At 50.9% G+C, this 26177-nt stretch overlaps 2 protein-coding genes across 8 annotated transcripts; both read right to left on the bottom strand.

The window, feature by feature from the left end:
* Positions 1-140: 140 nt before the first annotated feature.
* Positions 141-14416, bottom strand: TBC1D25 (TBC1 domain family member 25). Of its 2 annotated transcripts, none has more exons than XM_021079832.2 (6): positions 14184-14416; positions 12087-12196; positions 10045-10199; positions 2908-3035; positions 2582-2770; positions 141-1745 (listed from the first exon to the last, which is right to left on the bottom strand). In XM_021079832.2, exons 1-6 carry the CDS (start codon positions 14301-14303, stop codon positions 375-377), a joined length of 2073 nt encoding a protein of 690 aa, XP_020935491.1. In that variant the 5' UTR covers positions 14304-14416; the 3' UTR covers positions 141-374. The 2 variants fall into 2 exon arrangements, with proteins under 2 accessions (XP_020935491.1, XP_084863981.1); XM_085007855.1 differs by lacking the exon at positions 14184-14416 and adding an exon at positions 12595-12673 and having other exon boundaries at positions 12087-12508.
* Positions 14417-18158: 3742 nt separating this feature from the next.
* On the bottom strand, positions 18159-26092 carry EBP (EBP cholestenol delta-isomerase). Of its 6 annotated transcripts, none has more exons than XM_005657790.3 (6): positions 25971-26092; positions 25591-25696; positions 24373-24743; positions 20144-20180; positions 19882-20012; positions 18159-18625 (listed from the first exon to the last, which is right to left on the bottom strand). In XM_005657790.3, exons 3-6 carry the CDS (start codon positions 24671-24673, stop codon positions 18402-18404), a joined length of 693 nt encoding a protein of 230 aa, XP_005657847.1. In that variant the 5' UTR covers positions 24674-24743; positions 25591-25696; positions 25971-26092; the 3' UTR covers positions 18159-18401.
* Between the last annotated feature and the right edge of the window lie 85 nt (positions 26093-26177).

Genomic DNA, 26177 nt, shown 5'->3' with positions numbered 1-26177 from the left:
CTGCTGCCACTGGGGAAGCAGGAGGCACCCTTCACTTGAAACGGGAAGTATGTCGGTTCCATCAGGTAAAGAGCCCCTGGGGACTCCGCATACCACACAAACCAGGGAGGGGGCAGAGAGACACAGAGACCACAGGGACCTTCGTGTGTGCAAAGTACAATTGTTAAAAACAAAACAACAAGGACAGAAGGAGGAGGCCATGGCCTCCGTGGGGCTGTGCTGAGGCAGAGCCCCATGCTCTCAGACCTGGGGAGAGAGGGCACTGAGCTCCCACAGGTCTAGGGCGGGCGGGCAGGGAGGCGTGGTCTCGTGGAGGCTCTCGTGGCCACAAACGGAGATCTGGTGGGGCTGATGGCGGGCTGGAGGCAGCCTGATCAGGATGGGGCTGTGGCCTCCGCCCCCTCCTCCGAGTCCCACACCTCTGACTGCAGGTAATCAGCGAAGAGAGCCTTGGCCCGGCGGAGGACGCGCCCCAGGTGGTGTTTTCGCACCAGGCGGTCAAAGTGCATGGCCAGCTCGTTGTAATCCAGCCCGTTGCGCATGATGTGGTCGCGGTGCTCCAGCAGGATGGCCAGGCAGAGGAAGAGCATGAACGGGTTCCCTCGGCCAAACTCCTGCGGTGGGGGCAGGCCCAGGGGGGGTGGGGGGGGCAGGGGCTTCCCAGGGTCTTGCGGGGAGCCCGCCTCTGGCATCAAGGGGGAGCCCACAGCCGCATCACCGGCAGGAGAGGCGTCCTGGGTGGATGGCGGAGAAGAGGAGGATGGGGAGTCGGGGCGGGAAGAGGGGGAAAGCAGGGGGTCGGAGGAGTTCAGCAAGGGCTCAGAGAGAGACTTGGAGCTGATGAGGGCAGCGGGGTGGGGCAGCTGGACCAGGGCGTCCCTCCTGGGGCCCGTGTTATCCCTGAGTTGCTGGAGGTCGTCCAGGCTGGCTTGTCTCAGGAGACGCCCCCCGCTGCTGCCGCCGGGCCCCTGGCTGGTGGCGGCCAAGTGGTCAACTGCATCTTCAAAGGCACTGCCTCCCCCGCCGCCAGCGGGCCTCAGCATGTGCCTCTGCCGCACGGGCCGCCCCCTGTGGGCCCCGAAGCCGGTGTCTGCCCCCAGGCTGGGGGGACCGACGAGCTCTACCTCGTGCTCTGGCGGATCAGGGGGCAGCGAGCTCCAGGTGACCTCCAGCATGCGGAGGGCGTCGTCGAAGGCGAACTCGCGCTTGAGCTCCAGCAGCAGCCACCGGTAGCAGAAGAAGAGGTCGTCGGCACCGGCTTCCTGCAAGTACTGGTAGAAGTCGGGGTCCGCGTGGCGCAGCAGCAGCTTGAGGTGCGCGAACTTGGTGGCCATGGCGCGGCCGTCAGGGTGGAAGTTCGCGGCCAGGCGCTTCATGATGCCACAAAAGCAGACGAAGGCGTGGCCCTCGTGGTCCATGACGGCCAGGATGGGCGAGGCCAGGTCGCTCATGCCCTGGCAGTAGGATACCTGTGGGTGCGTGACGGCGTAGGTGGTGAGCAGGTCGTGCAGAGCCCGCAGGTGCGGGCCGTCCTCGGGCCCCGCGTAGTAGGGGTGGGCCCGGTCGGTACGCAGCACGTCCTTGAGGACGGTGCTGCGGATGAACTCCAGGTCCTCGGGGCTCGCTCGCTGGGCCCACTCGCTCTTGAGCTGCTCATACTCGCGGCTCTTGCGTTTCATGTAGTCCATCCGCTCGCGGCCCGTCAGCCCGTCGGGATACACGTTCAGCAGGTACCGCCACACCACCTGGCCAGGGATGAAAGGAGGTGAGGCTGAAGGTCCCTGGACCAGTTGCCCCACCCTGGCATGTTACCGCTCAGCCCCCTCCGGCCTTGGGCCTCGGCCCTCTGCTGCTGACTCCTCGCCCCCTCCTGAAGGTGAGCCTGTTGCCCTGGACTAGTTCCACATAACCCCATGATGAGGGGGCCGGCCACAGGTGTCTCTTGAGCTATTTGGTGTTTTTTTTTTTTTTAAGTTTTACTGAAGTATAGTTAAAAAAAAAAAAAAGGAAAAAAATGGAGTTCTCGTCATGGCTCAGTGGTTAACGAATCCGATGAGGAACCATGAGGTTGCGGGTTCGATCCCTGGCCTTGCTCCGTGGGTGAAGGATCCGGCGTTGCCGGGAGCTGTGGTGTAGGTCGCAGACACAGCTTGGATCCTGCATTGCTGTGGCTTTGGCATAGGCCGGCGGCTACAGCTCCGATTCGACCCCTAGCCTGGGAACCTCCATATGCTACCGGGACAGCCCTAGAAAAGGCAAAAAAAAAAAATTAATTAAATAAATTTAAAAAATAACTTACAAGGTTGTGATGATTTCTGCTGTACAACAAAGTGACCCAGTCACACACATACACACATCCATTCTCTCTCGGATTCTTTCCCCACACAGATGATCACAGAATACTGGGTAGAGTTGCCTGTGCTCTACAGCACGTCCCTGTGGGCCACCATTCCATACCTCAGCGTGCACAGGCCCGTCCCAAACCCCCAGTCCATCCCTCCCACCACCCTACCACTGCCACCTCTTGAGCGCTTTGTGACTGCGGGAGCGAGGGAACCAATGAGTGGCCAAGAAGGCTCACCTTTCGCAGGGAGGGCTCAACGCCACCATGATAGATCCGCAGGCGCAGCTCCTCGGGACGGGAGAGCTGGCCCTCGTGGTTCAGGTACGTGTGAAATTCCGCATCACTCAAAGGGGGCTTGAAGGGCTTCACGTCTTCCCCATATGACCAGCTCAGCACCTGCTGGACCTTAGACAAGGTGCGGCCCACCTGTGAAGGAAGGAGGCCGGGAAGCCACTGGTCAACTGGGGCCAGGGGCAGGGGCCAACCGGCATGCTTGGAATCCGGGGTACTGAGGGGGCCCTGCCCTCCAACCGTGGCTGGGCCCCAGGGCTCCGTGAAACCACCTGAGAGAGGATGGACTGTGTGAAGGGCAGGGCAGCTGTCGTCAGCGAGGACCGTTTCTCAGCTAGCAGCACATCGGAGCCAATGACATCCTTGGGGCTGATTATGTCCCAGTCTTCCAGCAGCGGGCCTGGGCGCACAGAATGACAGGGATGAGACCCCCCAGACCTCAGGGCCAGGTTCCTCTCCCACTAAAGCCAGGCCACCCATAGGGCAATGAGCCACTCCCCTACTCCCTTCCCATGTCACCCAAATTATGCAGAATGTCAACCCATGACTAATCCTCTTGCGGGAACTGTTTCACAGAACGGCTGGGTAGACTCTCACAGCATGAGTCCAATGATATAAAATAATAGTTATTGAGTACTTACTATGTGCCAGGAGAGATCACAGAGCTTAATGTCAGTATAAACAAGAGGAACAAGGAGTTCCCACCATGGCTCAGCAGGTTAAGAACCTAACTAGTAGCCATGAGGATGCGGGTTTGGTCCCTGGCCTCGCTCAGTGGGTTAAGGATCTGGCATTGCCATGAGCCGTGGTGTAGGTCACAGACATGGCTCGGATCTTGCGTTGCCGTGACTGTGGCGTAGGCCAGCGGCTACAGCTCCAATTGGACCCCTGGCCTGGGAACTTCCATATGCCGTGGGTGTGGCCCTAAAAAGACAAAAAATAAAAAAATTGAAATTAAAAAAGGCAAGGATGAACTAACAAATAGCACATACCATGCCCGGGACTCCCCCAACTCTGTTCACCTGCTGGTAAAATGCTCACATTCTGAGAATGAAGACAGGCTCTTGCCAGCTTCCGAAAACAAAGAACGGGCTGCTCACAGCAGCAAAGTTGTGAAAGGTTGAAAAACTGGTGATGGGCTCTGGAAGCCAGACACTGGCTCACAGCACACATGGGGCACTGACAAGAAAGGCTTGAGATCTAACGGCCCCACACCCAGCCAAGCCTGCATGCATCCACCACAGCCAAAGCAAGATTTTTCTCATCATTAAGAGTCCACCTAACCCATGCCCCTTATTGGAAGAAAACAGATAAGTTCGCTACCAAATGACAGCTGAATGACTATAAGGGCTCAAGTTGGGGGAGGCAAAAGGGAGGGTAAATGGTGACAGGCCACAGTTTTTGTTTTCTGTCTTTTGTCTTTTTTGGGCTGCACCCATGGCTTACAGAGGTTCCCAGGCTAAGGGTCGAATAGGAGCTGTAGCTGCCAGCCTATGCCACAGGCACAGCACTGTGGGATCTGAGCCACATCTGAGACCTACACCACAGCTCATGGCAACAGCAACGCCGGATACTTAACCCACTGAGCGAGGCCAGGGATTGAACCCTCATCCTCATGGATACTAGTCGGGTTTGTTAACCACTGAGCCATGACAGGAACTCCAGGCCACAAGTTTCTAATGTTTACAGTTAAACAGGAGTTCCCATTGTAGCTCAGAGGTTAAGAATCCAATTAATGGAGTTCCCGTCGTGGCTCAGTGGTTAACAAATCCGACTAGGAACCATGAGGTTGCGGGTTTGATCCCTGGCCTCGTTTAGTGGGTTAAGGATCTGGTGTTGCCGTGAGCTGTGGTGTAGGTTGCAGACGCAGCTCGGATCTGGCGTTACTGTGGTTCTGGTGTAGGCTAGCGGCTACAGCTCCGATTGGACCCCTCGCCTGGGAACCTCCATATGCCTCAGGTGCGGCCCCAGAAAAAGACAAAAGACAAAAAAAAAAAAAAAAAAAAGAATCCAATTAGTATCTGTGAGGACATGGATTCAATCCCTGGCCTCTCTCAGTGGGTTAAGGATCTGGCATTGTTGCTGTAATGAAGTACTCAGATGAAGCTCGGATCTGGCATTGCTGTGGCTGTGGCGTAGGCCCCGATTTGACCCCTAGCCTGGGAATTTCCATATGCTGCGAGTGCAGCTGTAAAAAGATATATGTGTGTATATACACACACAGATACACACACACAGTTAAACATAAAATAACAAAGATCGGAACTTTGTTTTTTGCCTGTGCCCGCAAGATATAAAAATTCCCAGGCCAGGGACTGAACCCGTGCCACGGCAGCAGCCCAGGCTGCTACAAGGACAATCCTAGATCCCTAACCCACTGAGCCACTAGGGAACTCATGGGAGTTTGTAACTCAAGTGGTACATTGGAATCCCTGAAACATAAGCCATTTACTCTAATGAAAAAATAATGATAATCTGGAATTGAAAAAAAATTACTTTTTAAGCAAAGCCCAGAAATTAAGGGTTAGGAATCAGAGGAAGAATGAGAATTAGAAGTATTCCTGGAGTTCTCTGGTGGCCTAGTGGTTAAGGACTCAGTATTGTCACTGATGCGGCTCTGGTTACTACTGTGGTACAGGTTTGATCCCTGGCCCAGTAACTTTGCATGCTATGGATACAGCCAAAAAAAAAAAAAAAAGTCAGAGTTCCCATCGTGGCTCAATGGTAATGAACCTGACTAGTATCCATGAGGATGCAGGTTCGATCTCTGTCTTCACTCATTAGGCTAAGGATCTGCCGTTGCCATGATCTGTGGTGTAGGTCACAGATGTGGCTCAAATCCCGAGTTGCTGTGGCTGTGGTGTAGGCTGGCAGCTACAGCTCCAATTCTACCACTAGCCTGGGAACTTTCATATGCCATGGGTGCGGCCCTAAAAAGACCAAAAACAAAACAAAAACCAAAAAAAAAAAAAAAAAATGGGAAGTGTTCCAAAGCTTCCATTTCATGACAGAAACTGGATGGAAAAGTGGTCAAAAGATTTCACTGTTGATTGTGTAAGAAAGCATAAAAATCCAGCCATGGACTTTTTATGAGAGACATACCTAAAACTAGGTGACAAAGAAAGCTTAAAAATTGGGAGTTCGGAGTTCCCGTCGTGGCGCAGTGGTTAACGAATCCGACTAGGAACCATGAGGTTGCGGGTTCGATCCCTGCCCTTGCTCAGTGGGTTAACGATCCGGCGTTGCCGTGAGCTGTGGTGTAGGTTGCAGACGCGGCTCGGATCCCGTGTTGCTGTGCCTCTGGCGTAGGCCGGTAGCTACAGCTCCGATTCAACCCCTAGCCGGGAACCTCCATATGCCGCGGGAGCGGCCCAAGAAATAGTAACAATAACAACAACAACAACAACAAAAAAGACAAAAGACCAAAAAAAAAAAAAATTGGGAGTTCCCTTGCAGTGCAGCAGGTTAAGGATCCGGCATTGTCCCTGCAGTGGCTCTGGTCATGGTTGTGGCACACATTGGATCCCTGAGCCGGAAACTTCTGCATGCTTTGGGCATGGCCAAAAAAAAAAAAAAAAAAAAAAAAGGAAAAGGAAGAAGAAAGGTTAAAAACTGAAGAAACCTGAAGGTATCCCTGGCAAACACAAAGAACCAGAAAGCAAGAGCAGCCACATGAAAGTCAGAAAAAGCACTGCTCAAGGCCAAAAACATTATGGGAAAAGAGAGACATTCTATATTGATTTTAAAAAGAAAGAACCTATTAATAAATTGGGCAAAGGATTTCTACAAGCACAAGCTCATCTAGTGGCAAAACTGGATATGAACTGACATGAGACTATATATAGTCTTTATATAACCCACTAAGTGTGAATATGCACACATTTCCCTGAAGAAACATCCAAGTGCTTCCTTATGCCCCAGGCCTTGCTCACAGTATCACACAATATATGCTCTACATACTATATTGCATAAAACCTCCAAAGCTCCCAGACGCTAAATTACACAGATTCTATGCAATGCCAATCAGAAATGTAATGACGTTTCTCTTGGAACTGGATTAAATTATTTTAAGGTTCATATGAAGGAACCTTAAGAATAGTTAAGAAGAGCCAAAAAAAAAAAAAATAGTGGGAGGAAGGCAATGCTTGCTTTATTAAGCTGTATCACAAAACCACTGTGATAAAAATATGGTGTCAGCACTAGCATGAGACAGGGCCAATGGTGGAATGCAATAGAAAGCCCAGAAATAAATCTGAGTACATGAGGGAACTCAGTATATGACAACAGCGGCATTTCATATCAGTGTGTGAAAGGTTGCTATTTAATAAATGATGCTGGCATTTAACTATTTATCTGGATTTTTTTTCCTGCTTTTTAGGGCCGTACCTATGGCATATGGACGTTCCCAGGCTAGGGGCTGAATCGGAGCTGCAGCTGCCAGCCTAAGCCACAGATGTAGCAACGCCAGATCCAAGCTGCATCTGCGACCTAGACCACAGCTCATGGCAATGCTAGGTCCTTTAACACACTGAGCGAGGCCAGGGATTGAACTTGCATCCTCATGGATACTAGTTGGGTTCATAACCCACTGAATCACAATGGGAACTCCAATGAATAAGTATTATGTGTGCAGAATGGCTCCAATTGTTCAACACATGTTAGCTGTTTACATGTTACTATGACATCAATAAAATGCCTCAAGCATCCCAAACAGGCAGTGAACCATGTCTTCCACTCCACAACTTTTTTCCTTCTTTTTAGGGCCACACCTGTGGCATATGGAAGTCTGGGCTGTGGTTTGAATCACTACAGCTGAAGCTGATGCCACGGCCACAGCAGTGCCAGATCCAAGGCTCATCCTCAACCTATGCTGCAGCTCATGGCAATGCTGGAACCTTAACTCACTGAGCAGGGCCGGGGGTGAAACCCACATTGTCACGACACCAGTCAGGTTCTTAACCTGCTGAGCCACAATGGGAACTCCCCACAACTTTTATTTTAGAAATATCTCTGGAGTTCCCGTGGTGGCGCAGTGGTTAACGAATCCGACTAGGAACCATGAGGTTTCGGGTTCGATCCCTGCCCTTGCTCAGTGGGTTAATGATCCGGCGTTGCCGTGAGCTGTGGTGTAGGTTGCAGACATGGCTCGGATCCCGCGTTGCTGTGGCTCTGGCGTAGGCCGGTGGCTACAGCTCCGATTGGACCCCTAGCCTGGGAACCTCCATATGCCACGGGAGCGGCCCAAGAAATGGCAAAAAGACAAAAAAAAAAAAAAAAAGAAAAAAAAAAGAAATATCTCTAATCAGGAGTTCCCGTCGTGGCTCAGTGGTGAACGGATCCAATTAGGCTCCATGAGATTGTGGGAAACTCCATATGCTGCGGGTGCGGCCCTAGAAAAGACAAAAAGACAAAAAAAAAAAAAAAAAAAGAAAATATATATATATTTCTTTTCTTTTTTTTTTGTCTTTTCTAGGGCCACACCGTGGCATATGGAGGTTCCCAGGCTAGGGGTCTAATCGGAGCCATAGCTGCCGGCCTGCAACAGAGCCACAGCAACAAGGGATCCTGGCCACGTCTGCGACCTACACCACAGCTCGCGGCAACACCAGATCCTTAACCCACTGAGTAAGGCCAGGAATCGAACCCGCAACCTCATGGTTCCTCATCGGATTTATTAACCACTGCGCCACAACGGGAACTCCTATATATATTTCTAATCTACAACAAAATTAAAAAGATGAATACCTTGACTATCCAGACATCCTTCACCTGGCTCTCCTAACTGTTCAGGTTTTGGGCATGTTTGCTTCATCTGGCTCTCTCCATATATGTACCCTTTTTTGGTGAATTTTTTGCAGATATTGTGACACTTTACTCCTTAATACTTAACTGTCTTTTTCCAGAGAACAAGAATATTTTCTTTTAATAACCATGATACCATTACCATACTCAGGAAATTTAATGCCGATGCAGTACTATTATCTAATAGTATGCTCCATAACCAATTTTTTTTATCTTTTTTGTCTTATTTTTTTAGGCCCGAACCCACGGCATACGGAGGTTCCCAGGCTAGGGGTTGAATTGGAGCTACAGCTGCCGGCCTACGCCACAGCCACACCAACTTGGGATCCGAGCCGTGTCTGCGACCTATAACACGGCTCACGCCAACATCGGATCCTTGACGCACTGAGCGAGGCCAGGGATCGAACCCACAACCTCATAGCTCCTAGTCAGAGTTGTTTCTGCTGCGCCATGATGGGAACTCCATAACCACAATTTTGGGACTATCCTAATTTATCTGTGGGCTCCCAGGGGCCAGTACAGGTAAGAGTAGGGGAACAGGAGTTCCCATTGTGGCTCAGTGGTTAACAGACTTGACTAGGATCCATGAGGATGCGGGTTCGATCCCTGGCCTCGCTCAGTGGCTTAAGGATCCGGTGTTGCCATGAGCTGTGGTATAGGTCGCAGAGGCAGCTCGGATCCCGAGTGGCTGTGGCTATGGTGTAGGCTGGCAGCTACAGCTCCAATTCGACCCCTGGCCTGGGAACCTCCATGTGCCGTAGGAGCAGCCCTAAAAAAATGAAAGATAAAAAACAAACAAACAAAAAAAAGAGTAGGGAACAGATATGAGAAGACTGCAAGTGGCCAGAGCTCAAAGGAACAAACACGTGAACATAACTACAGGATGAGTGAATGAATAAATACCATTATCATCACTATCATCAGCATTATCATAGTTATGTATTATTATAACTTAAACATGTAATACTACAGCTCTAATGTTACAGTGCATTAAACCATTATAACATATATTTCTAGATTGTATGCTATAACAAATACAACCTAATCATTACTGTGATTAGAGCTAATACTTTTTTTTTTTGTCTTTTTGCCATTTCTAGGGCCACTCCCGTGGCATATGGAGGTTCCCAGGCTAGGGGTCTAATCGGAGCTGTAGCTGCCAGCCTACTCCAGAGCCACAGCCACGCAGGATCCGAGCTGCGTCTGCCACCTACACCACAGCTCACGGCAATACCAGATCCTTAACCCACTGAGCGAGGCCAGGGATTGAACCCGCAACCTCATGGTTCCTCGTCGGATTGGTTAGCCACTGAGCCACAACGGGAACTCCTAGAGCCAATACTTTTTGAGCATTCACTATGCAGCCATGCACAGTTCCAGGCATTTTTGCATGAATTTCCCTGTTTAATCCTCCTGATGGCCTTAAGATATCATTATCTCTACTTTACAGGGAAGGAAATGAAGGCCCAGGAGCCAAGGCAGGATTTGGATCCAGGACACCTTGCTCGCTAGCCCCCTGTGCCGGAAATGTATCGTGAAGGGTGGACTCATCCTATGGGGAAAGGGGGCGGGAATCCCAGCAGGGCCCTGGGGCACCGGTTACTCACTATCCTCAGTGGGCCGAATATCCACGCGCAGATGCAGGTAAGGTTTGGAGGCAGTGGCGAAGGCCATGCTGAGGTCCCAGTCAGACAGCAGTGAGAGGTAAGCTTCCTGCCCCAGCCGATCGCGGCCCAGGTAGCTGATACCAAAGTTCTTCTTTCTGCACAGAGGAGAGGTGGCAGCTTTCAGTGGAGTCCTCAGGGACAGTTTAGGAAAAAATCAGGGGAAGACAGATTTTTTCTGGCTATGTCGGTGGCATGTGCAAGTTCCCAGTCCAGGGATCAAACCTACGCCACAGCAGTAACCAGAGCCACAGCAATAACAACGCCAGGTCTTTAATCCACCAAGCCAGGGACTCTAGACAGATGGTTTTGAAAACAAATTCTTGCGAGTTCCCATTGTGGCTCAGCAGTAACGAACCCAACTAGTACCCGTAATAAAGTGGGATTGATCCCTGATCCCACTCAGTGGGTTAAGGATCTGGTGTTCCTGTGAGCTGTGGCATAGGTCACAGGTGTAGCTCAGAGTCTGCATTGCTGCGGCTGCGGCGTAGGCCAGCAGCTGTAGCTCTGATTCGACCCCTAGCCAGGGAACCTCCATAGGCTGCATGTGCGGCCCTAAAAAAAGAAAGAAAGAAAGAAAACCATTTCCTACTATGTGCTGGGTACTACACCAAGGATTTCAGGCAGCCTGAGGTCAGATCATTTATTTCCACTTTTTCACAAACACAGAAACAGATACACACCTGCCAGTATCTGGAGAGCACGTTGGAAACTGATAACATGGTCCCCTCTAGAAAGGGTAACAGAGTAGTTAAGGGATAGAAGTGGGAGGAAAGCTGCCTTGTGCATAAAAAAATAAAGCAATCTTTGCATTTGTTATTTTTCACAACAAAAAAAAATACTTATGCCAAAAAAGTCGAATAACAGCTAAGAATTTGGTTTTCAGTTACCCCTGTGCATCTACGCAAAGAAGTACATTGTGTGGAGTTCCCGTCGTGGCGCAGTGGTTAACGAATCCGACTAGGAACCATGAGGTTGCGGGTTCGGTCCCTGCCCTTGCTCAGTGGGTTAATGATCTGGCGTTGCCGTGAGCTGTGGTGTAGGTTGCAGACGCGGCTCGGATCCCACGTTGCTGTGCCTCTGGCGTAGGCCAGTAGCTACAGCTCCGATTAGACCCCTAGCTTGGGAACCTCCATATGCCGCGGGAGCGGCCCAAAGAAATGGCAAAAAGACAAAAAAATAAAAAAAAAAGAAGTACATTGTGTGATGGAGTTCCTGTTGTGGCTCAGTGGTAACGAACTCGGCTAGTATCCATGAGAATGTGGGTTCGATCCCTGGCCCCACTCAGTGGGTTAAGGATCCGTCGGTGCTGTGAGCTTTGGAGTAGGTCTCAGATGTGGCTCAGATCCAGCATTGCTGTGGCTGTGGCGAAGGCCGGATGCTACAGCTCCAATTTGACTGCTAGCCTGGGAATTTCCACATGCCGCAGGTGTGGCCCTAAAAAAAAAAAAAAAAAAAAAAAGTATGTTGTGTAATAACTCTTGTAACCATGGAAACATCCTAACTACCCACCACCTTTGTGCTCTTTTGAGTGTGTTACCATGTGCATATATTCCTCCAAAATAACAAAAATGAAAATAACCATCACATCTGCCCCCCAAGAGACATCAATTTTCATGTATCAGGTTGGCAAATTTTCCAGTGTCTTCTAGTAACTAGTGTTGGTGAGGGTGTGAAGGAATTTTATATGCTGCTGGTGAGACCATAGATTGGTAATACCTATTTGGAGAGCATTTTGGAAACATCTGTTGAAATTTTAAAAAGCATACACCATTTAACTCAACCATATCACCGCTAGGAATTTATCCTATGGCTAGATTTCCCCAGATGTTCTGAGATATGCATGTAGCTGTTTGTTCACTGTGGGGTTATTTATAATGAAACAAAAAAACAAACCCAAAACCCTGCCAAACAACACCAAAAAGCCAAAGTGCCACTGTCGAGGTGAGTGGCCCATCAGTTTTCCCCAGCATCCTGTAACTCACCCATTCAAGTCAAAGGCTCGGATGAGGATGTGCTGTAACACATCAAGCGAGGTGATCTGGGGGTCAACAGCAAAAGAGCGAAACTCGGGTGGCAGGAAGCTCTCACATTTCTGGGGAGAGAAGACACAGAGTAGGTCATCAGGGGTCACACCACCACGATGAAATGGAGTGAGTGGCAGGAGGCCAAATCTAGTGGGGAGTCCTGGGCCATGGGGAGGATTTTGGTTTTTAATTTTTGGGGGAGTTCCTGTTGTGGCTCAGTGGGTTAAGAGCCTGACTAATACCCATGAGGATACAGGTTCTCAGTGGGTTAGGAATCCAGCACTGCCGAGAGCTGCAGTGCAGGTCTCGGATGTGGCTCAGATCTGGCGCTGCTACGTCTATGGTATAGGTTGGCAGCTGCGGCTCCACTGACCCCTAGCCTGGGAACTTCCATATGCTGTAGGTACAGCCCTAAAAAGACAAAAAAAAATTTTTTTTTAATAAATTTCTTGGCTATGCCCATGGCATGGGGAAGTTCCTGGCCCAGGGGTTGAACCCACACCACAGCAGCAACCTGAGCCACAGCAAAGACAACACTGGGTCCCAAACCACTAGGCCACCTGGCACTCCTGGGAAGACTTTGGGTTTTTGCTCTGAGAGAGGAGGGGGCCTTGGGAGGGTTCTGAGCAGAGGAGGGATGTGCTCTGATTTAGGATTTAATAGGATCCTTTGGATGCTCTGTGAAGAACAGACTGTGGAGGACAAAGGAGAAAGCAGAGGTCCAGTGAGGAGGAGGCTACTGCAATAGTCCAGGCATCCAATCCTTCTATGTCCCCTCAACAATGGTTGCCAGGATCACCATGTCCAGTCTGGCCCTTATTAAACCAGTCCTCCATGCTGCAACCCATCAAGCACATCTATCTAACAACACTCCCCTGCTTAAATCTCTTCAAAGGGAACCCCAGGGTCCCCAACAGGTAGGCCTATAGGACCCCAACCAGCCTCTCTCCAATCAGCTTTTTTGAACCTTACACTCTGGTACTACCAAACTCCTGGAAGTTACTCTGAACACATTCTGGCTCCAGGCCCTTGAGGATGCTGATCCCCCTGTCTGGAAAGTCCTTCCCACTTTCTTCAAGTGGCTCACTCACAGCTCTGGCTTCACCTGTTTTCTGAACTCCCCAGCCTCTACCTACATGCTTCCTCTACTGCACCGAAGTGATCTGTGTACTTCTCTCCAGAATCTACCCTCTTCTCATCACCACCAGTGCCACCAACCCGGTGGGTCGGTTGGTCGGAGTCACCAACACTGCTTGCTGCAACTGTTACAACTGCTGCAACAGTTTTCTTACTCCAGAGTACCCACCCCAGGCCCTTCACAATCTGCCCCTCTCTGATCACCTCCCTCTCAGGACTCTAGCAATACAGGAACCTAAAGGAACATGCCAAAGCTTATCCCCCACCTCCCAGCCTTTGCCAGTGCTGTTCCCTCTGCCTAGAACACGCTTCCTTATTGATCTGCACATGGCTGACTCCTTTTTATTAAGGGTCTCTGCTCCTTCCATACCTCTCTGCGGATTTCCCTATACAACCTTGGCTAAAGTGACTCCCTAGTTCAGAACCTTTTTCTTATGTCCCCATGACATTCACCAGTGTCTGAGGCATCTCATTTATTTGGCTGTTTGTCTCCCGACGAGTGTGTTCGCTCATCCAGGGTGGGGACCTGCCAAAAACTGCACTCTCCAAACATATGGTAACTGATTTCAGCGCCTGCTTTTCAGACAGCAACAGCCTCCCTCATTCCTCAGGGCCCCGCTCAACAATTAAGGCCCCTCCTCCAACCCTATAGCCCCTCCTCTCTCCCCGCAATCTCCACCTATCCATTCCAGACGCTCCTATCCCTCCCTTTCCAGACCCCACGCCCCATTCCCTGCCCCCGCATTCAGGGGGCAGCCCCCCCAACCCCCTACCCACGCCATCATCACTCTGCCCTCAAGCCTCGCCCCTCACGTAACACCCCAAATCTCGGGTCCCGCCCTCCACCCTAGAACAGCCATCGCCTTGCCCTTCCCCCGGGAGCCCCGGGCGGGTGGGCCGACCCGCCGACAGCCTCACCTTGACTCGGACCCGCACCACCTCTCGCTCCTCCTCTTCAGCCGCCGCCGCCTGGGCTCCCCCACCAGGCGGGGGCGCTCCGGAGCCAGCCAAGTCCGGGGATCCAGTGGCCGTCGCCATGCCGCCGCCACCCTCCTAGGGTGACAGTTGACCGTTGCCCCCTACCCTTGCGCGCACCCCAGAGTGCGGGCGCCCGCGGCCCCACCTTGCGCCCGGGCGCAGGCGCAGAGGGCGCCGCGCGACCCTGCTCCCCCTCCCACCTGGCACAGGGTGGAGGTCGCCTCTGCGCGTGCGCACAGTGTGCCGTGGCCAAGAGCCCCGCCCCACGAAGCCGGGCATTTTGCTTCACTTTAGCCAGTGTGCAGGCCCCTAGTGAGGCCCCGCCTCCCCTCGTCCCAGGTTTGGGTCTTTGGGCAGTTTGCTTCCGGATGCACCTAGGTTTGTGTTAAAGTGATGACCTATTTGGGCGAGAGAAGTGGGCCGGGGAAAGGAAGCTGCTGCGCGATGACGTCAAGGCCCCACACCCCGCCCCAAGTCGCCTCCAATCTCGGCATACAGATGATGTCATCTGTTTCAAATGCCTATGGATCTCACCTCAGATGAATCCGCTGAACAGAAGAATAAACCTTTTTCCAGAACTTTTAAAGAAAATAGCTTACACGTTGTGAAAATTCATGGAGCTGTACATTTATGGTTTTTGCAGCTTCTGCCTGCATGCTATACTTCAATAAGTAATGTACCCCCAAAATGCCATTTTTATGCTCTCTAGAGGTCCTAGCTTTTTAAGTTTTTTTTTGTTTGTTTGTTTGTTTGTTTTTTTGCCTTTTCTGGGGCCGCACCTGAGGCATATGGAGGTTCCCAGGCTAGGGGTCGAATCAGAGCTGTAGCTGCCAGCCTACACCAGAGCCACAGCAACACGGGATCCGAGCCGCGTCTGCAACCTATACCACAGCTCACGGCAATGCCGGATCCTTAACCCACTGAGCAAGGCCAGGGATCGAACCCACAACCTCAAGGTTCCTAGTCGGATTTGCTAACCACTACGCCACGACGGGAACTCATGCTTTTGTTTTTATTTAATCCTTATAACCTGTTGAGGTCGGTCCTGGTATTAAATATCAGCTGAATACTGGATATACCTTAGACTCGCTTGAGAGAGTTTATGTACTGCAAAACGCAAAGATATATTCTCCTTACTTCATTACACAACATCCCTGTGGTTTGGACAAAGTACAGGCTGCCCTTAACAAATGTAATTTCCAGCAAAGGAGTCCTGTGAGGTGCCTGGACTTCAACTATTGCTGGAGTGTTGAATGGATGCTATTCATAACGTTAACTTTTTGGAGAGGTCTGCAATTCTATTTTGATATCTGTTAAATTAATTTGTTGTCTTGGCATTAATATTAAGTAGATCTCTATTTTCTAGAAGGTGTAAATACTGGGGAGTTTTTTGGAAAGCCAGAAGAGGGTTATTGGCACATTTCTCTTGTCCCCTGTACTGGAGCCAAAAACACTTCTTGTGGCACTGCTGGATTTTCTGATGGAAACAAGCAGTTTGCAAGTCTGCTTCTAGAGAGTTCCCGTTCTGGCTCAGCAGGTTAAGAACCTGACCAGTATCCATGAGGATGCGGGTTCGATCCCTGGCCTCGCTCAGTGGGTTAAGAATCTGGTGTTGCCATGATCTGTGGTGTAGGTAGCAGACACAGCTCAGATCGTGCGTGGTTGTGGCTGTGGTGTAGGCCAGCAGTTGTAGCTCTGATTTGACCCCTAGCCTGGGAACCTCCATACGCCACGGATGCGGCCCTAAAAGAAAAGGAAAAACAAAACAGTGAGGCTTTTCTTAAAAAGCTGCACTATGGGCTTGAGTGGAACCACACAGGTTACCTAGAGCCAGCCTACAGATATCTTCGGTTTTATTATTCTTTGTCATCACCTCTAAATTCCTCAAGTGCCCATTTATTTTATGACTGAAGCTCTGAGGTTGGTGACAGAGACTGCGGGATGAGTGGTGGGGTCTGGAAGGTGAGGGGGTATCTGTGGGGCGACTGATGGGAATCTGTTGGTCATCTGTGGGGTGAGTGAAGGGATGTGGGGTGAGTGATGGAAGATCTGCGGGGATCTATGGGGGCGAGTGATGGGGTATATGAGGTAAGTGATGGATTCTGCAGGATGGGTCATGAGAGGATTATAGGGTGAGCAATGAGTGATGTCTATGGCGAGCGATGACAGGCCTATGAGGTAAAGGAGAGGGGATTTGTAAGGACAGTGATAGGGTCTGTGTGATACATGACAGGGGGTCTATGGGGAGAGTCACGGCGTTGTACGTCATGGGAGGTCTGTTGGGGCAAGTGATGCAGGTCTGTGAGTTGAATGATGGGCAGTCTACAGAACACATGAAAGGTTGTTTGTGGGGAATGATGGGTATCTTAGGAGTTAATGATGGAACATGTGGGGTGAGTGATGGAAGGATGTGGGGGTGAGTTTTGTGCCCTTCTCTTTTGGCCTTCTCCATGGCAGATGGGGTCCCCAGGCCAGGGATCAGATTCAAGCCACAGGTGCCAACTACGCTGCAGCTGCAGCAACTCCAGATCCTTACTCCACTGTGCTGGGCCAGGAATTGAACCTGCGTCCCAGGGCTGCAGAGACGCCACCAACCCTGTTGTGCCACAGTGGGAATTCCTGTGTGTTTTGTGGAATCTCTGGGGTGAGTGATGGGGATCTAGGGTAGTGATTGGGGGTCTTTGGAGTAATGGGGGGGTGGTTATGGAGTTAGTGATGGGTTTTCGTGGGTTCCCTGATCTGGAGACAAGGGGCTGAGTAAACTGAAGAACTTGAAGATTTGGAAAACTCTCAGCCTGTCCATGTTGCAAAAAATAAAGTGTGTATGGGGTTCTGGTTGTGGCGCAGCGGAAAGGAATCCATCTAGGAACCATGAGGTTGCGGGTTTGATCCCTGGCCTCGCTCAGTGGGTTAAGGATCCGGCGTTGCCGGGAGCTGTGGTGTAGGTCGCAGACGTGGCTCAGATCCTGAGTTGCTGTGGCTGTGGCGTAGGCCGGCAGCTGTAGCTCTGATTTGACCCCTAGCCTGGGAACCTCTATATGCCATGGGTGTGGCCCAAAAAAGCAAATAAATAAATAAATAAATAAAATAATAAAGTGTGTATAGAGAGAACATCATGGGTGTGGGTGGATGATCACAACTTCAGAGATTACAGCTGAGGCCCATGGCTCTCATCAGCCATCAGGGGAATCTGTGGGGTCAGTGATGGGGGTTTACAAGGTCATAGATCGGAGGTCGTGATGATGATGCGGGTCTATGGCTAAGAGAATGGTGGTCTGTGGAATGAGTGATAGCAGGTGGGGGGGGTCTATGGGGTCAGTCATGGGGCATCTTTCAGGTTAGTTTTTTTTTTTTTTTGTCTTTTGTCTTTTTTGTTGTTGTTGTTGCTATTTCTTGGGCCGCTCCCGCGGCATATGGAGATTCCCAGGCTAGGGGTTGAATCGGAGCTGTAGCCACCGGCCTACGCCAGAGCCACAGCAACGCAGGATCCAAGCCGCGTCTGCAACCTACACCACAGCTCACGGCAACGCTGGATCCTTCACCCACTGAGCAAGGGCAGGGACGGAACCCGCAACCTCATGGTTCCTAGTCGGATTCGTTAACCACTGCGCCACGACGGGAGCTCCCCTAGTTTTTTTTTTGTTGTTTGCTTTTTAGGGCCTTGCCCACAGCATATGGACGTTCCCAGGCCAGAGGTCGAATCAGAGCTGTAGCTGTCGGCCTATGCCACAGCCACAGCAACTCAGGATCTGAGCCGAATCTTCGACCTACACCACAGCTTACGGCAATGCCAGATCCTTAACCCACTGAGCGAGGGCAGGGATCGAACCCGCAACCTCATGGTTCCTAGACGGATTCATTTGCACTGCGCCACAATGGGAACTCCTGGGGTTAGTAATCAAAGATCTCTCAGTATAGGGTCAAGAACTTTTATTTGATTTCAAAACCTGTCCCCATCTTGGACTTCCTAGGTTCTCTTGTAGCTTGAACAGCAGCTGTACCTAGCTCCTTTCTTCTATCTCTGGTCTTTTTGGTGCCCACCCATCAGCCCGAGTTTGACAGATCAATTCGATTGGTCCTTCCAATCTGTAGGAGCAAGGACTGGACACAGGTGGCGAGTTCCTCAACGGCCAGTGTTCAAGCCCAGTTCATCACTCATTAGTTTTGCTTGCTCTTGGCTCTGGAGGCTTTGGAGTCCAGCATCCTCTGGGCGTGACTGAGTTGCTTTATCGAATCAAGCACAAGGATTCCGGGCAGCACCAGCCACAGAGCATTCATGAAGACAAAGTAAAACCAGAAGTAGATTGGGTGGCCCAGCTCCCCGTGCTGGAATCCGTCACGGTGCTCTGTCAGGAAATAGAGCACATCCCCGTATATCTGACCTGCAGGAGGCGGAAGGGGAAGAGGGAGACCGTGTGAGGAGGAGGAACGCTTCCAAGCCATTTGTCAAGGCATCAGAGCTCAGGATTCCCAAATTCAGAGAGCTGAGAGGTTAAAATCATACCGCTGAAAAGTTGAGAGATCAGAAAAGTGAGAATTCCAGAAATCAGAAGCAAAGACTTTCTGAACTCAGGAAAGTTCTCTTGTGGTGCCGCGGCTTAAGGATGCAGCATCATCACCGCAGCAGTCCAGGTCGCTACTGTGGTGCGGGTTTGACCCCTGGCCCGAGAACATCCACATGCTGTGGGCGTGGCCAAAACAAAACAACCCCCCCCCCAAACCTTTAATTCAAGATAGCTCAGGAGTTCCCATCGTGGTGCAGGGGTTAATGGATCTGACTAGGAACGATGAGGTTGTGGGTTTCATCCCTGGCCTCGCTCAGTGGGTTAAGGATCTGGCATCACTGTGAGCTGTGGTGTAGGTTGCAGACATGGCTCAGATCCTGCGTGGCTGTGGCACAGGCTGGCAGCTGCAGCTCCGATTCAATCCCTAGCCTGGGAACTTCCATTTACCACGGGTGCGGACATAAAAAGATTAAAAAAAAAATGGGGAGAAAAAAAAGACAGCTCAGGATTTCAGGACCAAAGAGAACTCATGGAGTTCCCGTCACGGCTCAGTGGTTAACAAATCTGACTAGAAACCATGAGGTTGTGGGTTTGATCCCTGGCCTCGCTCAGTGGGTGAAGGATCCGGCGTTGCTGTGAGCTGTGGTGTAGGTCGCAGACGTGGCTTGGGTCCGTTGTTGCTGTGGCTCTGGTGTAGGCCAGCAGGTGCAGCTCTGATTAGACTCCTAGCCTGAGAACCTCCCTGTGCCGCAGGTGCAGCCCTAAAATGACAAAAAATAAAGAAAGAGAGAACTCACATTTTTGGAAAGCTAATGATATAAGGAGATAAGAGGACTCAATGCCAGAGGAAGGAATCTCAGAATCCTGTTCCAGGGGAATCCGGGGACTTCTCATCACCACAGGCCACTTCACCTCACATGACCCTCACAGGGGCCTCTGTGACCAAGTGGGAGGAGAAATGAGAACACTGGCCAAGCGGGGGTGTGGCCATTCCAGAACCTCAGTGAAGTTGGGCACTCAGTCTAACTCAGCCCTGGATGGGCGCAACAGAGATGTCCCACAGGCAGGGACGCCCCCAAGGCTGTGGGTCCCCCATCAAGCCCTCTAGCACCCCACATGGGCCCTCTCCTCACCCACAGAGACCACCAGCTGGAGGACAAAGCGGTGGGGCTGCTGGCGGAGAAAGGCGATCACCACCCATAGGCTGAGTGGTCCCCAGAGGCAGGCGGTGATGGTCTCCATGCAGATGGTGAAGTTATCATTCCTGCGGGGAAAAAGGATGCAGGGCGACTCGGACATCATTCTGCTCCACCCACAGGGCACCCACCAGTGCTCCCCGATCCACCTCCTCCCCCAACACCACGCAGGTCTCCCTTGACAGAGGCAAATACTTACAGGATGTATCGGCTGTCTCCCTTGGCATATTCCTTCCCTGAAGAAGAGGAGACACACATGAAGGATATTGGTAGGAAAAGGACTTGTGAAAGCTGAGGGCCCATGGAAGAAGGTAGGCTTTTTTTTTTTAGCCTTTTCTAGGGCCGCTCCTGCGGCACATGGAGGTTCCCAGGCTAGGGGTCCAATCGGAGCTGTAGCTGCTGGCCTACACCACAGCCACAACAACGTGGGATCCGAGCCACATCTGCTACCGACACCACAGCTCATGGCAACACTGGATCCTTCACCCACTGAGCGAGGCCAGGGATCGAACCTGCAACCTCATGGTTCCTAGTCAGATTCATTAACCACTGAGCTACGACGGGAACTCCAGAAGGTAGGCTTTATAACCACTCCCCATGCCTCCGTTTCGTCATGTGTGGAATGAGGTAGCTGTTTGGACTCTAGAGTCAATAAATGTATATGTATACAAGATACTGTGTGCAGGAATTCCCGATGTGGTGCAGTAAGATCAGAGGGGACTCTGCAGCGCCAGGACGCCGGTTAAATCCCTGGCCCAGTACAGTGGGTTCAAAGATCCAGTGTTGCCACCACTGCAGCAAAGGTCACAGCTGCAGCTCAGATCTGATCCCTGGTTTCAGAACTCCATATGCAGAGGGGCAGCCAAAAAAGAAAAAAAAAAAAAAAAGATAATGCGTGCAAACCTGACACAGAGCAGTAAGTGTTGCTGCAATTGTCTGGTATTCAGGAAAAGTCCGGGACATAAAATGATGCAGGTATAAATGGTGGAGTGAGGGAAGTAGCCAATGAGTGCGACAGAGCACACATGGGGGTGAACAGATGAGTAAACGAAAGAGTGGAGAATCAGTTAAGAAAAGACAAATCACCCAGAGTTCCCATCGTGGCGCAGTGGTTAATGAATCCGGTGAGGAACCATGAGGTTGTGGGTTTGATCCCTGGCCTCGATCAGTGGGTTAAGGATCCGGCGTTGCCGTGAGCTGTGGTGTAGGTTGCAGACGCGGCTCGGATCCCACGTTGCTGTGGCTGTGGTGTAGATGGGCGGCTACAGCTCCAATTGGACCCCTAGCCTGGGAACCTCCATATGCTGTGGGAAGCGGCCCTAGAAAAGGCAAAAAAAGTACAAAAAAAAAAAAAAAAGACAAATCACCCAATGTAAAAATAGACGAGACCAGAGTAGGTTTTTTCACAAAAGAGGATTTTCAAATGGTCAATGAACATATGAAAAGTACTCAAACTATCATTAGTCATTAAGGAAAATCAAATTAGAACCATAATGGGAGTACCTGTCGTGGCACAGCAGAAATGAATCCAACTAGGAACCATGAGGTTGCAGGTTCAATCCCTGGCCTTGCTCAGTGTGTTAAGGATCCGGTGTTGCCGTGAGCTGTGGTGTAGGTCACAGACATGGCTTAGATCTGGCATTGCTGTGGCTGTGGTTTAGGCCAGCAACAACAGCTCTAACTGGACCCCTATCCTGGGAACCTCCATATGCCGTGGGTGCGGCCCTAAACATACAAAAGATAAAAAGTAATAATAATAAAAATAAAACCATAATGAAATACCACTCATCCAACTAGAAGGACTAAAGAAAACACCTGGATTTCCCACTGTGGCCCAGTGGGTTAATGATCCAGCTTGTCTCTGTGGAGGTACCGGTTCAATCCCTGGCCCAGCTCAGTGGGTTCAAGGATCCAGCGTTGCTGCAGCTGTGGTGTAGGTCAAAACTTCAGCTTGGGAGTTCCCGTTGTGGCTCAGTGGTTAATGAATCCAACTAGGAACAACGACGTTGTGGGTTCGATCCCTGGCCTTGCTCAGTGGGTTGGGGATCCGGTGTTGCCGTGAGCTGTGGTGTAGGTTGCAGACGCAGCTCGGATCCTGCGTTGCTGTGGCTGTGGTGCAGGCTGGTGGCTACAGCTCCAATTCGACCCCTAGCCTGGGAACCTCCATATGCCGCAGGAACAGCCCAAGAAATGGCAAAAAGACAAAAAACAAAAAACAAAAAACAAAAAACAACTCCAGCTTGGATTTGATCACTGGCTTGGGAACTTCCATATGCTGCGGGTGCAGCTGAAAAAGAAAAAAAAAAAAAGAAAGAAACACCTGACCATACCAAGTGTCAGCAAAGCCGTGGAGAAATTAGAACTCTGGTGGGAATATAAAATGGTGCAGCCATTCTTTTTTTTTGCTTTTTTGAACCTGCGGCGTATGATAGTTCCCAGGCTGGGGTCAAATCGGAGCTACAGCTGCCAGCCTACACCACAGCCACAGCCATGCCAGATCCAAGCCATGTCTGTGACCTATACCCCAGCTCAAGGCAATGCTGGATCCTTAACCCACTGAGTGAGGCCAGGGATGGAACCCGCATCCTCATGCATCCTAGTCGGGTTTGTTAACTGCTGAGCCGTCAAAGAAGAGAACTCCCTTTTTTTTTTTTTTTTTTTTTATTCGGCCGTTCTTGAAGACAGTTTGGCAGTTTTTCATAAAGTCAAGCACATTCACCATGTGACCCAGCCATTCCATGCCTCCATATTTACCCAAGAGAAATGAAAGAAGATGTCCACAGAGAGACTTGTAGAATGTTCTAGCAGATTCATTCATGAAGTCAAAAAGGAGTAGTGTTTGTAACAGCCAAAGATGGGGGGAGATGCCTATCAATCCTGAAAAAGTCAAATTAATTCTGTCATAGTTATGCTTTCAAAGCTCTTTATGAATTTGAGTGGCATTTTAAAAAAGCAAAGTTCAAAAGTGTATCTAGTGAAGTTTCCATTGTGGCTCAGTGGGGCACGAACCCGACATAGTAACCATGAGGATGCAAGTTCCATCCCTGGCCTCGCTCAGTGGGTTAAGGATCCAACAGTGCCACAAGCTGCGGTATAGGTTGCAAATGCGCACAGTGCTGCTGTGGCTATGGCGTAGGGCTGGCGGTTGCAGCTCTGTTTTGACCCCTAGCCTGGCAACTTCCATGTGCCTTGAGTACGGCCCTACAAAAAGGGGAAAAAGAAAAAGATGTGTATATAGCATGTTATCATTTACAAAAAGGAGAAAAATAAAAATGATGAAGACAAGGAGTTCCCGTCATGGTACAGCAGAAATGAATCTGACTAGGAACCCTGAGGTTACGGGTTTGATCCTTGGCTTCGCTCAGTGGGTTAAGGATCTGGTGTTGTCGTGAGCTGTGGTGTAGGTCGAAGACGTGGCTTGGATTCTGTGTTGCTGTGGCTGTGATGTAGGCTGGCAGCTGTACCTCTGATTTGAACCCTAGACTGGGAACCTCCATATGCCACAAGAGTGGCCCTAAAAAAAAAAAAAAAAGTAAAGATATAGTTATAAGGTATCTACTACCTGCCAAACCCTGTTCTAAGTGTCTTACGTGTATTTGGATATTACAATTCTCCCTCTTTTTTTTTTTGCTATTTCTTGGGCTGCTCCCACGGCATATGGAGGTTCCCAGGCTAGGGGTCGAATCGGAGCTGTAGCCGCCGGCCTACGCCAGAGCCACAGCAACGCAGGATCCGAGCTGCATCTGCAACCTACACCACAGCTCACGGCAACGCTGGATCGCTAACCCACTGAGCAAGGGCAGGGATCGAACCCGAAACCTCATGGTTCCTAGTCGGATTTGTTAGCCACTGCGCCACGACGGGAACTCCACAATTCTCCCTCTTTTACAGTTGAGCAAACTGAGGTTTATGTGTGTGAAATATAAGCAATTACTGGGGGCAACTTGGTAGATAGAAGGTAGATAGATTTTCACTGCATATTTCTTTAAATGGGTCCAAATCGCTTTGGATCCATGTGAATATATATGCGACAAAAAAGTTAAATACATTTTAAAAATATATTAATGGGGAGTTCCCGTCGTGGCGCAGTGGTTAACAAATCCGACTAGGAACCATGAGGTTGCAGGTTCAATCCCTGGCCTAGCTCAGTGGGTTAAGGACGCGGCGTTGCCGTGAGCTGTGGTGTAGGTCGCAGACAAGGCTCAGATCCCACGATGCTGTGGCTCTGGTGTAGGCCGGCAGCTACAGCTCCGATTCGACCCCTAGCCTGGGAACCTCCATGTGCCATGAGAGCAGCCCTAGAAAAGGCAAAAAGACCAAAAAAAAAATTTAATTAATGGGAAAAGTGTCAGTGGGTGGGTGACCATCTAAGCCAATCTCTGCCCAGGAAATTCCCTCCCACAGCACGCTGAAGAACTTAGGACTCACAGAGTTGAGATAAGAAGGCTTGGTCTCCAAGAAGCTCCTCGTGGTAGAGACAGAACCAGCCCTCAATCACCAAGTGAACGAACCCACAGACTGCAAACCAGCACAAGGACAGTCTCCGCCAAGTGCTCAGTGGGACGACCGCAGCACGACCTGACAACAGCCAGGTAGTGACGACTAAGACTCCAGAGGCGGAGAAGAGGCCAGCCAGGATATGCCAAGTGGGGCAGTCATTAGGCACAAAGTTGTCCAGCCTCAGGTGCCGAGGCCAGTATGGATGCATGGGGCTGGCGTTGGTGGTCATGTCTTTGTCGGCTGACAGCTGTGGGCTGTGTATGGATATGTAGAAAGGAGAACAAAGAAAGAGGAAAAACCTGGGAAAAAAAAAACAAAGGGAAAGCACAGAATGAGATCATAAAATCAAATCTAGGAGTTCCCCCTCTGGCTCAGCGGTAATGAACCCGTCTAGTATCCATGAGGACGTGGGTTTGATCCCTGGCCCGGCTCGGTGGGTTAAGGATCCAACGTTGCTGTGAACTGTGGTGTAGATTGCAGATGCAGCTCAGACTCCGCATTGCTGTGGCTGTGGCACAGGCTGACAGCTACAGCTCCAATTCAACCCCTAGCCTGGGAAATTCCATATGAGGCCAGTGCTGCCCTAAAAAGACACACACACGCACACAAGCACACGCACACACACAAAATCAATCTGTTATGATAAGAAATGTAAATGGACTCAATTAATTATACGCTGTTTTAAAAACATGACTGGAAGACCACGCAAAGTCTGAAAGTTTGTTCCAGCCCTCCGGAAGCCATATGTGGTGGACACAGGAACCAGAACAGGTCCCAGCCCTCACTGGTTACAGTCTGCAGGGGAAGACAGGAACCAGGTCTAGTCTGCCCTCATTGGTCACAGTCTGGTGAGCAGACACAAGAATCAGACTAGATCCTAGCCCTCATTGGTCACGCTCTGGTGGGGAGAGACACAGGAACCAGGCTTGGTCCACGCTTTTAGAGGTCACAGACGGCTGGGGGAGACAAAGGAGCCAGGCCTGGTTCCAGCCCTCAAGGGTCACAGTCTGCTGGGGGAGACACAACGACCAGGTTAGGTCCCACTGCAGGGGTCTCTGTCTTGCATCATTCAATGGACAGCTATTACCCTCCCCATAGTTCTGACAACTGCAGGACAGAAGAGAGAAAACTAATCAGAAATACTACCCTCAGGTTCAGTGTGTGGGATTGCCCGATCCCTCCTGAAAGAGTGCAACCCGCAGCCAACCTGCAAGAAAGAGGAACGTGGAGGACAGGATCCCAGCTTGGGGCGCTAAAAAGGAAAAGGAGGGTCAAAGACAGAGACCACCAATCAAAACCAGAATCCTCTACTCCAGCTGCCCAATGAGAAGGTGGATCTTCTGTCGTCCGGACAACAGCGCGGTAGCCGGGGATCCTGCGCAAGCGCGTGGGAGGGCGGGGAGGCACGGCGTGGGTTGGCAGGCGGGTGGCGGAGAGAAAGGGTCTCGCGCAGGCGCGCCGAGGGTCGGTCATTTGGCAATTAAGAGCTAGGGGATGGAGTGGCAGTCCTGGCGGAGAGGACTCACCCAGCAGCGCGGTTGCGGCGGCTTCTCCCACAGCCTCCCAGGTCTCTCTAGGCTAGCTCGCAGGGTCCGAGAGAGCCGTGATTCTTACCCATCCCTTCACGGTTTCCTCGCCTTATGGAGTTGGCCAATGGAGAGGCTCGCAAGGCGGCCAGTGCTGCTCCCAACCAGTAGGAATTCTCTGTGTGCCTCCGACCCCGCCCTCATGTG

This window comes from Sus scrofa, chromosome X (genome assembly GCF_054392235.1).
Source record: "Sus scrofa isolate SSC_HxYL_T2T_F1_AM1 chromosome X, Sscrofa_HxYL_maternal_Yorkshire_Landrace_v2.0, whole genome shotgun sequence".
NCBI classification, from domain to species: Eukaryota; Metazoa; Chordata; class Mammalia; order Artiodactyla; family Suidae; genus Sus; species Sus scrofa.
Note: the sequence above shows the minus strand (reverse complement) of the source record. Positions and strands in the feature narration are given on the sequence as shown.